The 17510-nt window shown below is 41.0% G+C and overlaps 1 protein-coding gene across 2 annotated transcripts in view; it reads right to left on the bottom strand.

Annotated features, from left to right (window-relative positions):
- Positions 1–17409, bottom strand: part of MDN1 (midasin AAA ATPase 1) — a 94621-nt gene extending 77212 nt beyond the window's left edge. Inside the window, exons 1-8 of one of the 2 annotated variants that reach the window (XM_054629679.2) lie at positions 17227–17409; positions 10393–10619; positions 8645–8869; positions 7198–7305; positions 6925–7117; positions 4743–4955; positions 3418–3549; positions 1829–1932 (exon numbers count right to left, since the gene is read on the bottom strand). In XM_054629679.2, the coding sequence (XP_054485654.2) occupies positions 1829–1932; positions 3418–3549; positions 4743–4955; positions 6925–7117; positions 7198–7305; positions 8645–8869; positions 10393–10619; positions 17227–17328 (1304 nt within the window). In that variant the 5' untranslated portion in view covers positions 17329–17409. The remainder of the gene's footprint in view (positions 1–1828; positions 1933–3417; positions 3550–4742; positions 4956–6924; positions 7118–7197; positions 7306–8644; positions 8870–10392; positions 10620–17226) is intronic. The other variant, XM_077174773.1, reaches the window with a different exon arrangement.
- Between the last annotated feature and the right edge of the window lie 101 nt (positions 17410–17510).

Raw genomic sequence — 17510 nt, 5'->3', positions numbered from 1 at the left:
CTGTACCCCACCTTGCCTATCCATGCTTTCCAAATTACTTATCACAGTGTTTTTCTTCCTATATGCCAAAATCTCCATTGAGGTACTTTCAGAAAGACTTAACTTTCTGTCAGTTGTCTGTCAGAAGCAATATCCAGAATCTTTGGTAAAGGGAGAAACCTGACAGAAGTGGCCTGTGAAGTATCTTAGAGGATCTGTGATCTTATTGCAGAGATGCAGGAAAAGCATCTTCAGCCCTGTCCCCTCCACAGTGTGTCACAATTCTTCTTCCTTGCCTCCAGACTCAGCTCTTTCCATCATATATTTCATCCCCTTTGTTCTTTTACTACAGAAATAACTATGCAGCCATGTAAGAAGTAGCCTTGCACATGCAAAGCATTAGATTTGGGGTTGTGGTTTGGCTTTTGTTTTCTGGTGGGTTTTCATTAAATTTTTTCTTCTTTGTTGTATTGTGTTTTGTTTCAATTTTTAAATACTATTTCCCAGCTGTAAACTGCAACAGATTTACAGAATCTACTCTTAACAAGCCTAATGAAAATTATAATTTGCTGCTATACAAACTGTTCACTGATGGTTTTGGCTGGGACAGAGTTAAATTTCTCCACAGTAGCTGCTGTGGGGCTGTGTTTTACATTTGTGACCCAAACAGTGCTAATAATACATACATAAGGGATGTCTTAGCTACCCCTGAGCAGGGCTTCCAGAGAGGCAAAACCTTTTCTGCTCCTCAGGAAAGCAGCAGCACCACCCAGCAGAGGTGGGTGAGGAAACACAGGGAGCTGGGATGGGACATGGCCAGGAGAGCTGATCCCAACTGACCACCAGGATATTCCATATCAGATTCCCAACTGACCAGCAGGATATTCCATATCAGATTCCCAACTGACCACCAGGATATTCCATGTTCTGTATCAGCAGTGCCCAGCACACACAGCTGTGCAAAGAAGGAGGAAGGGTGGGGATGCTCAGGGTGATAGGGTTTGTCTCTTTGTTTGTGTGGAAAGCTTTTGCTTTATCTAAACTCCATCTCAACCCCTGACTTTTCCCACTTTTACTCTTCCAACTCCCTCCCCCATCCTGCTGCAGGAGAGTGAGCCACTGCCTGTGTGGTGTTTAGTTGCTGACTGAGGTTAAACCATGGCAACCATGCATAAAGAAATAAAAATTCTTATGAAATGAGGAAACCAAAGGAGTGGAATACAGAAGACTCGATTCCAGAAAAAATAGATCAGAAAAACAAATTTATAGAAGCAAGACAAAAGCAGGGAAATTTGTTAAAGGCTTTGAAATAAACTACAAAACATTTGAAAACCACGTAACTGCCATTCTCCATATAGATCTCCTAATCTTTAACCTTGATAAAGATTTATATTTTCCTATACAAAAAGTTATTTGGAAAAGTTATATCCAAGGCAGGAGGCACTACAACACTGAAACAATCAGGCAGAGCATATTGTATCTTTTTCTGGTTAGAAAACATTACACCTATACTGACACTATAACTATTTCATAACTATGAATAATAAACCTTTTTCACACATTCCTATGAGTGATATTTTGTCTTGGTGATGGGTTGGTTTTGTAGGGTTCCTCCTAGCAAGGTTCATTTCTTCAGCTTTGCTGAAGCTGTTTTTCTGTACAAAGATTGGGATTCACCCCAAGGCTGCTTTCAAGTGGAAAAAAAAAATAATTTCATAGTTTCTATGATTTATATTGCTTGTTAACTGGAAATTGCTAAAATACTCCTATAAAAGAACCTTGTAAAAAGCACCTTGGACTTAAAAATAGGATACCATGTTCCCAATCTCATTTAAGTTTACAAACCTACCTCCTGGTTGCAAAAAATTGGAATCCTGGTGCTACTTTTAAACAGTCACCACGACCAGGAATCAGTAACTCTCTTTTCTCCAAAAGTGGAATCAGCACAGAGATCTGGAGAGAAAAAGAAAAATTATTAAACTTTTTTTTTTTCTGTGACACTAACAGACAGCACAACCATTCACACTTATTTCACACTTGAGATGCTGGAGCAATGCCACTGAGCACCATTACATTGCCAGCAACTGCTACTTCCAGAGATACACTTCCAAGTGATGCTAACAGGAATTGCAGAGTTCCCAGCAATTTTAATCAGCAGTGGAAGCCAAAGGTGTGATGTTTATTTACCTTTTTATCTCCCGTATTCAAATTTAATGGTAAGACAATGGAAATGACAGCCAGTACACTTCAAGTCCAAATCAAAACTATTTATTTTAAAATTATCAGATTACTTATCAGACACATTCAAATCAGAAGCTTTATTTTGTTTATCTGCCTGAACAAAGATGACCTGTGTCTCAAGGATGTCATTCTCAACCATAATCCTTTTTTAGTGTATACACTGCTACCCCAGGAGACTTTGGTACCTATTTATAAAATCAGCCCTTCCCTGGGGCAGGACAGTAATGGTGGTGGAAAGAAAGAAGGGAGGTATGACCACACCAATCCCTCAGCACAGAGGGAGCACACAGAGATCCTTTGATATGGAGAAAGCAGACAGGATGCCTGCAGGGAGGACCTGAAGAAAGGGATCTGATGAATGCAGGATACCTCTCAGGGTATGCTCATCATGAGTGCAGTGAACTAAATCCACAGAAGCAAATAAGTGCACAAGCTCCTAGCAGTGAACTGTCTGTACATACAAGCTCTATTCATTTGCTTTCTTATAAATTTTCTATTTCTATACCAGAAAGCCTAGAACCTAATAAACAAACTGACAGGTTATTCAGTCACACAAAGGATGCTTTATGGGACAGATATGAAAGGAAACAACCAGCAGAATGTCCAGCAGGCCTATGCAGCAAAGCACCTCCATCACACCATGGTGCAAATGACTTGTTTTCAGTAGCCATTACTTCAAGAGGCAAGGATGACTGACTAACTAGTTGTTCTGGAGCCAAAAAAATGGGAAATCTGTTATAACTTATAATGGTTAGTGCAACAGCACATTTTTAATATGGAAGAAATGTGTAAGGAAAAAAAATGTGTAAGGAAAAATATGTGGAAGGGAAAAAGGGCACACAAAAAAAAAATCTTAAGCCTCATATATTGACAATGTTCTCCGGTGTTTAGGGCCACATTTCGTTTCAAACACCAAAACACTATTAAATAGATACATTATCAGACACATTATCAGTGTCAACTCTAGTTTTCAGAGTGAAATCTGTGATAGGTGTCAGGGTCATGACTCCTCTGTAACAAAGACAGAAACTAATGAGGTGTGTAAACATGTGAACCAAGACAGGTGAATTCTTTCTAAGCCCTTCTAAAGCAGCAGCATTTTCAGCGTGCTGCTCCAGACCCCTGGTGATCAGACTCCCAAAACTGCCACCATGGGCATTACAACCAGTACCTTAAAGCAAACATAGAGCTACATACCACATCCAGAGGAGCATAATCAATATCCTCCAGGAGTATCCAGTGACCCTTGGTAACAGCTTGTGTCAAGGTGCCAGGCTGCCACACAAACTCCCCTGGAACATCTGTGCACCGATACATCCCCAGCAGCGTCTGTGACAGGAACAGGCACACATCAGAGACCTGGGCACCACCTCCCCACAGGAAAGGATGGCAAAAACGACCAAAGTTGGGACAGAAGTGACACTTTACCTCTACCTTACTAAACAATCTGGCTATCTGTGCCCAGCATTGCACTTTTTTTAATTAAGAAGAAAAGTTTCCCACCTCCGGTGGCAATTTAACTGAAATAATTAAAACAAGCCAGGCAATTGGAAGTGAATTTATGAGCTGTGCCATCCTAATTTACAAGCAATCTAAAGTAACAGAGAAAACTGTCTAGGGTGACACCAAACTTTATGTTTTTGAAAACTCTGTGACTAAGGTAGTAAACAGAACTATAAGGCAAGTTATTCAAAGGTAAAATCCAGTCAGAGCTTTGCTTTTCTCTCAAGTTGTAACTTCAATATAAGCATTGCTTTAAAAATTGAGGTTGTGATTTTACTGTTACATATTTTATACCACGAACTTCACCACTTATTCTTATATATGGTGGCCTTACTCTTGTATATAAGAAGACACAGTCTGTGAGATCGTGAAACCAGGTTCTCCATGCAAGCATAGAAATGTGCTTATGGATGCTAATAAAAACCTTCTGATAACTTCAGGTAGATACTAACCACCTTCAAAAACCAAAAATAAATTGTGCCAAACAACATAACTCAAGCTCCAAAATTCTGTATGAAAAACAATAAGTTCATAAAATATCTACAGATAGAGCTTAATCATTAATATGTAACGGCAAGTCACCTCAACACCCCAGTACCTTACTTTATCTCACCTTTATATCACAAAAAAAGGCATCAGATTAAACTGACATTAGCTCACTTACACTGAAATAAGAGTGTTCATCCAACCTTTGGCACCAGAATCCCGCTTTTTCCAATACAAATCAATTTTTTTAAATTAAAAAAAAAATAATCAAAAGTGCTGTTCCACATAGAAAAACCCTGATAAAATATAATTTGATACAGATTTAGCAAAATTACACAAAGAATTTAAAACCTACTGGAAAATAAGTTTTTTTTCCTGTTTATTTATTCATTCTCACCAATATTAAGACCAGTACTAAAGAGTTGGGGACTGGGGTCCTTGGGTGAAAACATTATATTATTAGAAAATTAAGTCCATGCTTTAAGTAAAAGTTATGTCACATGATTCAAACACCAAACAAATCCATCAGTTACCTTACTATCAGTTTGATCTCCAAGCTGAACTTTCAAAATATGAGGAGGTTTTGCTCTTCCTGTAACAGCTGCTAAATATTCAATTAAAGAAGTTTTGCCACATCCTATCGGTCCTTCTAATAAAACAGGAGTCTGATACGATACAGCAATAGCAAGGTTTTGAAGATTTGTGAAGGAAGATTCAACCAAAATAAAATTGCTGGTGTTATTTTCCTGTTCAAACATAAAATTTTGGGTTACTACACTTGAAATTACTTACAGTTGTACCACACAGAACAATTAGGAAAGTGGGTCTAACAACAAGAAAAATTTTGGCCTGCAGATCTGCATATAAAATAAAATAAAGGAGTCTAAAGTTGTATTTATTACCAGATATCAAAATAGATTTCATCCAAAAGCTATTACAGGTGAAACACTTAATGAAAAGTATACATACAACTTGATCCCAAGGGGAATTCCCACTATGTTGTCAGTACAGGCATAGTAACTATTCAGACAGAACTCATGTCAATCAAATACAATTTGCAGTATGAGTGAAATTAAGTCATCAGAATGGATCCAAATCACAGGACAAATCAAACAGCAGTTTCATTCAAATGATGCAAATATGAATATTAAATGGATAAATGTGAGTATTTACTTTTCTCTGTAGAGGCCAAAGTATAAGATCATTAAACTCAGTGAATGAAAAAAAAAAAAAGGTAAATTCAATAACATTTTCATTTTATTCAAAATTAAATTAATTCAGTTTATTGAATGATAATTAATTAATGCCATGGATAGTCTCCAAATATTCTGGCTCTTACAGTCACCTATCTATATATGGCACAAAAATTAGTGCTTTGTGCCAAAAGGCTCAGAGGAAGGAAATCAGAGCATAGAAACAAGTGTCTTGTATTTAAGTCTGACCTTTTTCCAGATATAGCTTGATGTACTTCTCTGGAAACAAGAGAACCTGCTTTCCCTCACAGTTTGCTCCTATGTCTTCATCAGGCCTCCTAAGCTGTCACTGGAACCTTCCTATTGTAACTGGAACTACACTGTAGACCAGATGAGTGGAATACCTGTGGCTATTAAAAAATAAAAGCATTCCTTTCAGGGAAGCTCTCACCTCCCTCAGAGATAAAGAGTATTCTTTCAGTAATCCAGTTTACAGCATGGCCTGGCTTCAGCAGAGCTGCAGCAGCAGTGATGCTGCCATGGGAGTAAGAATCTTCTTAAACAGCTCTACAGTTTCCCCTGCTACAGTGAACTCCAAACCACTCTCTCACAATCCTATAAAAAAATCCCAAAAGGCTAGAAACCACTGAATTCAAAAACAGAAGCAGGGAGAAAAACAGCGTGGGGGGAAGAGGAATTTGGAGGGAAAATCCTCTTTCCTTGCTTCAGCCACTCAAACAATTCTGGACACTGCTACTCTTCATTCATTTCTTTCTCCTGTTGTAGATCATTGTCACAAAATTAAACAAAAGAACTCAACTAAGAGCTAAAACTGGTACCTAAAGGAGAAAAACAGTCAGGAATACTGGCTGTAGCTACAAAGAGGGACCTGAACTGTTTAAGTTAAACAGCAATTTAGAAGAAAAAAGGTTAAACACTTTTTGTTTAAAAACGTTTATGTCTCGGATGGGCTTCCATAAGGCACTATAGTCTACATTACACTTTCTCAAGTGGTGACAGTAAATTCTTGCTCACTTTCTTTCCCCTTTCTCTGTCTTATGGAAGAATATAAACAGCAGCCTTGTTTTCTTCTTTTCATAGAAGAACTGAGCATGTGTTTGGAGAAAGGCTGCATACAAGATGCCCGTAGAGCGCAAAACCACCTACATCAATGCAGGTAAAAACAACTGTCCCAGATCCTGGCTTTACTCAGCTATGGATTGCCACCCCAACTGAGACTGAAGTTACTATGTTAGGCTGAATATTCTTTTGTAGTATGTTTGTACAAACTGCTACACGAAGGTAAAATGAACAGCACTATTGCTCCTTCACTGCTTTACTGCTGAGCTCCTGTGTGGCACCAGAATTATGCAACACTAGTTTACAGCACACACTGAGAAAGATAAAGATACACACATTACTCACAGCATCTCAATACCATCCAATCAGGAAATAAAGTCAGTTCACTGTACTTAGAAACTCCTAAAACAAAAATGTACTGATTTAACTGTGGATTACATACCTGCTCTTCAGAAACATGCTGTAGTCTGGGCAGCACAATGCCACAGACAGCTACTACACGTGCAGAGAGGTCACCCGACACAACGTGTCCTTGTGTATGGTGTGGTTCTTTCTCCTTTTGCCAAAATGAGGAGTCTGGATTAGCCAAAACTAAGGCTTGTTCCACATTCTGCAGCTGAGATTCTTCTAGCAACCTGGTGAAACCCATGTTTATTAACTCAGCTGAAAGCCATCAAGAAAAACAAATAGTGTTCAAGATTTTTAAAGTCCTTACTTCAGTCTGAAATGTATCAGCTCCTCAGGATTGAATATCTTCTTCAGGAAAGATAATTTATGCTCATCGCTCATGCATGTAACCAGAGCAAGACAGTTGGAAGTATACCTAAAAATTACATTTAGAACAAAATATGCCAAAACAGTTTTAAGGAATGTAGTTCGACAACTGTCAGTTGCATAACAAAACATCAAGTTTGGAAAAACTGCAGAAAACTTTATTCATAGAAATTATTTTAGCACTATGCTTAACATTCTTTCAGATTAGACAAATATCTCAGAACTGAGGAAAGCAATTCTATCATGGCACAGTTTTAATTTATAAACCAATTAGCTAACATTTCTCTGAAAAACTGAATTATCAGCAGAAATATAATAACGGAATGCACTTTCCTAAATAAATGAAGGTTAACATATGAGACAAAGAAAATGAAGTCATCTCTGCCCATTTTTTTTCCTCCTACCATTTCCCTTCCAAAACTGCATTTCATGCTATTTCTAAAGTAAACTTAATGCAATGAAATCAATTCTGAGTGCCTAAAAAAGCCAACAACTCCCAAGTCGTGACTACATTGAGCTGTCTTGCTACAAAAGAACATTTAATATAAATCATAAACCAGTTCTCATTCATTATAATGCTGTTTTTAACTTCCAAGAACAAAGTTTTCAAGGAGCATGATGGGGGGAAGGAAGAGATGGGGGAAGGCAGAAGATTGTTTCAGGATAAATGTTTAAGAGTCAGCTCATTCATTTAATAAAGACTATTGGTTGAACACCAGGTAAAGCAATTCTACTCAATGAATTGCAAGTGCTCTCCTTTTCTGACACTAACTATGTCATTTTGAAGAGCTGCATAAATGACTGATAGATTTGACAACAGTCTTGGTTCTGCCCTTCCTAAATTATACACCTTACTGAAATTATGTGCTACCAACACAATTCAGAATTTATGTTTTAAAAAGTGAAGACTATTGAACATCTTTTTTTAAATAAAAGGCACTATCAATACTACATAAGGTAGAGCATGTGGTTAGGCTGAAGGCTTGCAGGCAGACACCTAACATGAAAGATCTGACCAAAATCCCACACAAAACCTGTAACAAGGCTAATACAAGGTGCAGCTTAAACAAGCTAGGTTTTATAGCTGCTGAGAAATCAACACACAAACAAACAACTGAAAAAAGAACCAACTTGGGCAAACTGAAATAATTTGGAAAGATTCTCTAGACCATAGTTTTAATCACTACTAAGTGCTAGTCTGAAGTTCACTTTGTGATAGATCACTACAGCTTTCAAAAGGTCAGTTAAGAAGTACAAATACAGACACCACTGGTATGGATTGCTGGTATTACTTGAAGATGTTTTCTATTGCATGTGAACATTTTTAATTACAATCCAAGACACAGTTACAGCTATTCAATGAAGAAGATCTGGAGGTTTTAACTTACCAACGGACTAAAGTGTCATGACTCCTTAGGAGTGGAACACACACGCTCCAGTCCCACAGCTCCCGGAAAACTGATGGCTCCTTCTGTAAAAATCTGTAGGCAGCCTCCATGAGATCCCGCAGCTTCATTCGTCTGCGCCCATACCGCACTGTGTTTGCATCTGAGCTCTCCAGGAAAAGCCTCTGGAAAACTGGTGATGTAGTTTTAAAGTATCTTAAAGCAAATCTTTAGAAGAGAGTGAGAGAGAAAGAGAACACAAACGTGTAAGTCAGAAGAAAGAAAACCAGACACTAATAAAGATGTCAGGGCACAGGTCCTAAGACAATAATTGACAGTACTAAGAACTAAGTCTGTAATTAACTTCATCCACACATGGGAAAGACAACCACTTCAGCAATCAGCTGACAACAGACACTTCACCTTATTAGAAATCATTACTTAATTATCAAGGGGAGACAGTACTGCCTCTGGTGAAAACTCTTTGACTGCTCTTGTTTACTGAAAAAATAATACAGATTCCTACTTATGCAACTTTATATTCTACCAGCCTAGAGGTCTAATATTAAACTCAGAGATTTGGTTGCGAACTATTTTCAAGCTGTTTTGCTTTTCTGTAGATCACAGGTCAAAGTCAAATTGCATCTTACAACAGGATTTAATTAAAACAAACTGTGTTTGAGACTTGTATTTACTTAATAATTATTTCCGTTCAAAACACATTTGTTACTGTGGGAGACAATTCCAATCCTGACACTACCTCTCTTTACCAGGGAACACTACCAAGCACATACTGCCTGGAGGAAATGTTAACTGCAATGTTAATGGTTAATGATGACTCCAACAATTGCCCATTTGCAAAAGCATCAGTGCTTTGCTGAGGATGTGCAGGGTCACAGCCCAGGGGCAGAGGGGGTGAGCACCCATCACCCAGGGCTACAAGCAGGGGTTTGGGCCGCATCTGGAAGGGACCACCAATAAGAAGCAAATCCTGCAAGGTAGGATAATGCTTTTTATCATGACAATGTCCTCCCACGAGTGGCTCAGGTGTGAAAACTCCCCTGGGGGAAAAATACCGGGACATTCACACTGAAGGCTTTCATCCCTTCTGATGGGGCATAACTGGCTCAGCCACCTTAGAGGCAGCAGCCATGTCTTGGGAGGAGTCATGAATCAAAGATCCCTAAGTGCCTCCAGGTTCACCTTTAGGAACTTCCATCAGAGAACTGGTCAGATCCACAGTGTTGCAACACAGCTAAAACTCTCCCCCACCAGGGGAGGTACCTGGGCCTTCCCACCTGAACCTGTTTGTTTATTAACCCAACAAATTTTGTGTTCCGTGGGCTTGGATGGATCAACACTTCGACCATCACTTGGACCAATGGACACTGAAACTGCAACAAGCAAGTCTCGCCACTGGAACCGTGGGTAGTGACATCTTTCTATTCTTATCCTCTTTCTTTTGTTTCCCTTATTCATTTCCTTAAGTGTTATTTTTTATGCTTATATACTGTTGTATTTCTACAGGTAATAACCAAAATGGCTACATATCTCCTTTTCACTGTAACCAAATGGTTCTAAAATAAACAAAACACATATGGTATAAACACCATTTCTAAAATATAAAAACACCAGTCAGTGTCCTCTCTAATCCATCCCAATCAATCTATTAACAAAAACCTGGTTTACCCTGCCTGCAGGGGCAGGTTGTAACACCTCCTAAGTTCAAACACTGACATCCCATTACTCACGGCATAACATCCGGGTGGTCAGCAAGCAGCTTGCTCATTGCTACACAGAGCCTTTCATGCCGATCGTGGTTGATTTGGCCACCAGCTTTGATGGCTTCTGCATTTCTTTCCAACAAATCCAGCAGGATGGGCCGAAGCTGTCGGCCGATCAATAGGGTACATTCTTTATCCAGCAATAACTGCGCAAAAGTATTGAGGATGCACTGACGATCCTGCTGAGTCCAAACCTAAAGGAATGGGAAGTGAAAAAAGGTTAAATGACAAATGATTTTGACTTTTAACTTCAGAACTATTCATGCAGGAGTCAGAATGAATTTTACAGGAACAAATAGTTCAAAACCAGAAGGGAGTCCAAAATCCCAAAGCAAGTACTCAATTATGTCACAGTTCTTAGTATTTGAAAAAAAATTACAATGCAGAAGGAGTAAGATGCAGAATGATACACTAAACAGGAATTACAAAGTAGTCCCAAAACCCTAAATTATATTTTACAGCTGAAAGATAACGCAAATTGTATTTTTTTTAAAGAAAAAGATTGTGGAAATGTTGAAACAATTAATACATCTTCCTAGAATTTCCACTGATCTTAATAGCTTGGTCTTATGAGAGCCACAAAACATTTAAGACACTATACTTAACACGTTAAACTTAACATTTAAACTTGCTTCATGTTCACTATCTGTTGCAGTGTGAAGCAATACCCTGCTTCACCTTTCCCAGTCCCTCAGGTGTGCCAACCTCTCCCTTCCCCTCCCCCTTGCCCCCTTGCTAAGTGCTGTCCACCAATCTTGACATTCAGGCAAGGGCGTGTCTGGTTGGTCAAGTTCAAAAGATGCTTCTCAGCCCTGGGGTCATTGGCCAGTCAAGGTGTCATTGTCCCCTGAGACTGCCCCCCTTCCACCTGGTTGGTGGCACACCTACCCCTTCCCCTCCCCCTTTCCTTCAAAAGACATGGGACCATGCAGTTTGGATTCTGTTGGAGCTGTTACCAAGATTCAGAGATCTGTGACCATGGAATAAAACTCTGGATTAACCCTCCTGCAGAATCCATCTCCTTTTCCTCTTCTCCTCGCCTAAAGCCTTTCCATTAGAGGTAAAAACTGAATTCCTGCTTGCCTGGACTTGTTCCAAGTGCCAGCTGCAGCATACAGCAAGCCAGGGGTGTCTCTGGGGTGAAAACACCACAGTTGCTGCCTCTGGTCAAGCAGCAAGGGCCAGAAGAGCCCAGGCACGTTCCACCCGGTAATATTGGGATCATATTCCAATAACTATCTCTTTACAAAAAAGAAGCATTCAATCAGTCACGATCACAGCTTTATTTTTATAGTTCTGACAAGAATTACAGCAAGCAATGCTCTTAACAAGAAGCAGTTTGTATCTGCAGTTTTGAAGTTGAAATCCTTTTTCTTTTTATACTGTTACACAAAAAGTGTCATTGGGTTCTTTAAAATACAAGAAAAACATATTCACATCTGCTGGAAGAAAGAAAAAATCCCAAACCAACACACCTTAACCTCACATCTCCCCTGCCTAATGCTCCCAGCCCTCCTAACTTTGTTACTGATGAACAACCCATTTCTTTTGTCTTCCCCTCAAATCTCTCTCTTTGAGCTCATGTTACTACACAAGCATCTCTCCACCTCCATGATGTTTAACACATAGTGCAGTACAAGTAATTTTGAAAATCAGGACTATGAATTTGCACTGTAGTGGTTTTGCTCTCAACTCGGATGCTCCATGCTCCCCTCCCTTACCGAGTGAACCCTTATCCTGTTCAAGACAGAAATATTCTGTAATTCAGGTAATTCAGTCTTTTGTTTCAGCACCACATGCAGCCAATTCCTGCTTCTCCTAGGCTTTAGCTACTCTGGTAAAACCTGTTCCTGGTCTCACCATCTCAGGGATGGTTCCATTTTTACAAGAGTGCAGCTGTCCTTTGATTGTACCAGTACACACCCTTCTAGAACACATGCAAACCTGTTCAAATTCCCTGGTCTCCTGAGTTTGAAAAGACATTCACCCCCCCCATACAGCACTAAGAATACCAGTGAGGTATATATACTACAAATATCAAACACATCACATTAATTGCAACCTTTTTCTTACAGGCCTCGTGTTTGCTTTTACAGAACATAAGTTTATCTGCCTCTCACCTATCACAGCAGCATCAGAAATTATTTTAAAAATAGAGCAAGGCCCTGCTGATTACAGGGAATCAGATTTTGAGTGGCAAAATGACTAATAAGCTGTTTAAAGGCAGAATGGCTCATAAGAACCAGATAACTCAACTGGAAAAAACCAAAAAGTACCTCAAATTTTTAAATAAATTACGTCTTTGGCTACCCAAACAAGGCACAACAGGATGCCTAATTTATTAACCAGAGCTTTGAATATCAAATAAAGCCAGTTAACAATAAAATAATAAATAATGTGACTGATTCAGTAAAATTCTGTATTTACATGTGTACTGTCCAAGAAGTTCATGCCACTTGGCAATTTTGTAAGAGGAAGCAGTTTTTTAATCATTGTGTGCAGTACCCTTAGGACTTATAAAACTGTTCAAAAATCACAGTGGCAACATTCTCATTCTACAAAGAGACTGTTTATCTGAGCCTAAATTAAAAATGTTATGGAGAAGCAGAATACTTCTGGTGGGTGGTGTTATTTTTAACTAAACATGGCTTTATGAAATACCAGCTTTCTCAACCAATAGCAACAGACACCTGATCTGAAAGTGTTCACATCTGGGACAGTCAAATCTGCACGTGGGGTACCAAACAGCTGCTTTAAGAAAGCATCATAAAAGGCTGTGCCTCCAAGCACACAAGACACACAGCCTGTTATTGAAGAGACACCTGAAGCAGACACACAGCTAGGACTGAGACCTGGAGTCAGACACGATCCCAGGCACTGCTCCAGCAGCAGGATGCACATGCCCCTCCCAGCTTGCAGAGTATGTGTGCTCATGTTGGAACCCAGGAAATTCCTCTGGCTGCCCTGGAGGACTCGAGCCCCTGCCCAGGGGGCTCAGAGACCTTGGCACAGAGCCCAAGACCCCTGTGCCTTTAATTTAGCCCTTGGAAAAAACAATTATCAACCTTATATGAAGAATTACAAGCCACAACAGTTTAAGTAGAATGATAGTGAATTTATCACAGGGTGGAAAAATAGATTTTTTGGGGTTTTTGGAATGGGGGTTCAGGGGGCAAGATGGAGGAATTGGGGCATGTCCAGCCTTTCTCCTTCTTCTTCTTGGCCCCCATCTTCTGCTGTGATGTTGGCACTTTTAGATTGGTTTAGAGTAGAAGCTCACTGTCTAACATAAGTGATAGGTATTGGAAAGTAATTGTAAATATTGTACATGTAGTTTTTAGTATAAAAAGATAACAACACCCTAGAGCAGGAAGAGTGCCTTGGACTGTGCTGCTGAGCGGACCTTGGCAGGTCAGAAGAAAGAATTTTATGGATAAGATATAATAAACAACCTTGAGACTGAGAAATTAAGAGCTCTGACTCCTTTGACCACCAGGATGGGAAGAGACTTTCTGGCCTATCTCAGGGTCACTCTGACCAGCTAGAGATCCCAATGCTCAGAGGACACAAAGTACAGAAATCTTTAATAATACCAAGATTAATCCAAACTCTAAATTCATAAAAGGATCACAGCAATGAGCAAGCTGGTATATGCAATCTACATTTCTGCTCACGACACACAGGTTACCCAGACACAGATTTAACACTGGGATACTCCTAAAGAGTTGGGAGGGCATGAGGGCCACACATGGAAATCTTTCTTTCCCTCCATCACAGGAAGTCATGGTCTCTGTTCCCTCACACAACAGCTGTGTGATTGTGCAGCAACCAACTTGGCAAGATGATCCAAATTAATCCTTCTTACAAAGTCTTACACTGGGTGGGAAAGTTGAATGGATTTTCCAAATCAGCACTCGTTCTGGAAACAAGGTAAGAAAAGCAACACAAAGCTGTGGCTTGGCCTTTGGAAGAGGCTAAAAGGAAACAGAGAAGCACCACTCTTTGGCAGCTGTTCAGTTCAGCAAGATAAACCAAAATGCGAGCTCGCACTCTTCCTACAACCCACACAGTTCAAGGGAAACAAAAAAAACCCCAGGGGTGATACGCAGCCTCACAAGCTGGAACTTCCTGAACCTCCTCCAACACATCTTTGACAGAGTTGGACAGATCTCTCCCTCACCAGAGAGGATGCAAGCAAGAAGTTTCTCGTTGACTTTGCATCATTGACATAAGGTGTGTCAAAAATCACAGCTTTTCAAAACATAGCAGAAGGAGATGACAATACAGCCCAAGATGAAAGCCAAAGTGCAGCATACCTTCCCTTATTTCTAATGCTACACGATGGAAAGTCTAACCAATCTTTCAAATAAGTTACATTTTAGTATGAAAAAACCTCTGCCTTAGTTGCCAGAGCATCAGGACATTTTTCTGACAGACAATGGGTAACTGTGTGAATTTGAGACCACTAGGTCATCTCCTTTTTCCTACATTTATTAATATAAAGGAATAAAGGCATTTCATCAAATGCTAAGACTGAAGGCCTCTAAATAAAAGCTTGGAATTATTATTAAAACAACTTCCACTGCTACAGAGAAAAATGAAATGCAAAATGAAGGATGCCAACATAAACCATCAACGAATTAAAAATCACGAATGGTGTGCTCAAGAGCTCCTGTCCAGTTAGGAAGGTTGCACAGACTGAATAAAAGAAACATCCCAAGGGGTCAGGTTCTTTAATACATATATTTCCATATAAGCACTGTGGTAGATGCAAAGGACAGAAACCAGTAAGGGTTTTTTTGCATTAAAGTTCCATTCCTAGGAGTGTTTTAACGTTCTCAGTGATCAACTTCTCTGTTGAAATTGCATGATCACAGGCATCCAAAGACATACATTTGCACAAAATTCACATTTGGAATTCTATGCAGGAAGACTTTCTGGCAGACCTTTGGTAATTCAGAGCCAAAAGCACATTCCAGCAGTTTGTGGAGATCTATTGCTTCTACAGTTTGCTTAAATTATTCAAAAATGTAAAAGTGGGGAACAAAGACTGGTTCAAAGAGCTTTTCATCACATCTTCCTTATTAAGAGCACAGAAATTTGCTGTGTATTTGCAGAGTTCATAGCATAGAATATAAAAAAACTTTACAGAAAAGGCTCTAATTCTATCCCATACCCAGGCACAGGGAACAAAACCTTCCATGACCACATGAACCGTGCCATACTATGAACCTCAAAAGACTGCTCCTTATTTAGCAGTTGTGGGCAGGTTTCATTCCTTTATGGAACACTGTTGAAGAAATATGCTGCCAGAAAGACATAACAAAGCCGTAGAGCAAAGAGGGCTCTACATTTCCAGAATGCAGGCTTCCCAGGTTATACACAAAGCAGGCAATCAGGTATGATGTTTAGAGATGGAGTTAGTTTACTGGCAAGACAAAATAATCCTAGAGCTGTAGCTTCCAAGCCTGGAAACAGCAATTCAGTTTTCAAAAGGATGTGCCAATGTTAAATCACGTGCTGTTCCAGGCTCCCTCTATACAATCACTCTTTAGGAATTTCCACCTAGCAAGGCTTTTAAACATGAAGCATTTCCATGAACAGTCACCGAGAGGGGAAAGGCACAGCGCCTTTCCCAATCTCGGTGACTCGGTTCTGGCTCGCTGGTCCATCTGTCTGCTACAACTCGTACCCACATCATCCCCCTTCCTATTTCACAGCAGCTTCTCTCTCTGGAAAAGCAATTCCTCATCACTGCTTCCCACCATTTAGCTTCCACTCAGGACTGTATATTCGGGTCAATTTTACTTTGATCCTGTCATTTGCAGCGACAGAAGAAAGAGCCATCTGTATACCAACAAAGAACCTCGAGTACCAGTATGAAAGCCTTCCCCAACCATAACTGCGACAGCAACTCAGGCTGAAAGCCAATATTCTGAAAAAATATGGTATTTCAGACTTTTCATCTTCAAACAACTGGGGCATTTCCTAGACACTCAAAGAGAAACAGAGACTTTGAGCCCCAAAATGTGTACACATCTGAGGGGCTTCAAAAGCCCTATCACGAAGAGCATTAATAAAACAATATCTGATGTGCTGATATGCTGTTACTACATATCCTCAAGCATTTCAGAGAAAGAAAGGGGATCGGTCTCAACTCTCCTAGAAAGCAGATGTGCCTCTCAGAGCTAAGGCAGCTTAGGCATGAAGATGACTATAGGACCATGTTTTCAGCATCACTACAACACGGAGACTGTGATTAAAAAAACTCTCAAAGCAAAGCCTAGAATATCCATGCCTTTTTTTATCCTATATGCTGTTTTAAGGTAATTTAAAAAGACACGCAAAATAGCAACAGGGTAGGGACCAGTTCCTGTCTCAGTGCTTGATAACAAAATACCACCTCTCGCTGTCACGCCTCCGGAGTCACCTTAGGCGGCATGGAATGGATTGAAGATTTTTACTGCGAGGCGAAACGCAATAGGAAGGGCACCAGGATACAGAAGAGAACCTTCCTCATGGGCTCCACCCGCGCACCCCCGACAGGGGCGAGGACGGCAAGAACCAGCACCAGGGAGAGAGGGAGGGAGAGAGCGGGGATCAGCTCCGCCGGCTGCCCGAGGGCCGGGGACGGCCGGGGGGATCGGGCACACACAGAGCGGCCGGGAGGAGATGGCGGCACGGGGGAGGCACAGGGGTGCGCTCCCTTCGCTCCACAGCGGCCCCTACGAGACCCTCCCTGACGGAGGGAGTACGGACGCCCGGGGGCTGCCACCGAGCGCCGCACCGTCCGCTCCTCACCTGCTTGGCCACAAATCTGCTCAGCTCCACGCCGCTCTTCTCGTTCCTGCGCGCCACCAGCTGCAGCGGCTCGGCCAGGCGGAGCCGCAGCTCGGCCGCCATCCCGCTGCCGGCAGTCCCGCGCCGGGAGGGGCACGGCACAGCACGGGCGGGGGCGCGCGGCGCGCAGCACGTGGGGCGCGCGGCGGACGCGGCACCACCGACTTCCGCTCTGCCGCCGTCACGGGAAGCGCGGCCGCCGCACCGCCCCCCGCTCTGCCGGACTACAGCTCCCGGCGTGCACC

This window comes from Agelaius phoeniceus, chromosome 3 (assembly GCF_051311805.1).
Source record: "Agelaius phoeniceus isolate bAgePho1 chromosome 3, bAgePho1.hap1, whole genome shotgun sequence".
NCBI classification, from domain to species: domain Eukaryota; kingdom Metazoa; phylum Chordata; class Aves; order Passeriformes; family Icteridae; genus Agelaius; species Agelaius phoeniceus.
This window is presented reverse-complemented; position numbering and strand designations above follow the sequence as displayed.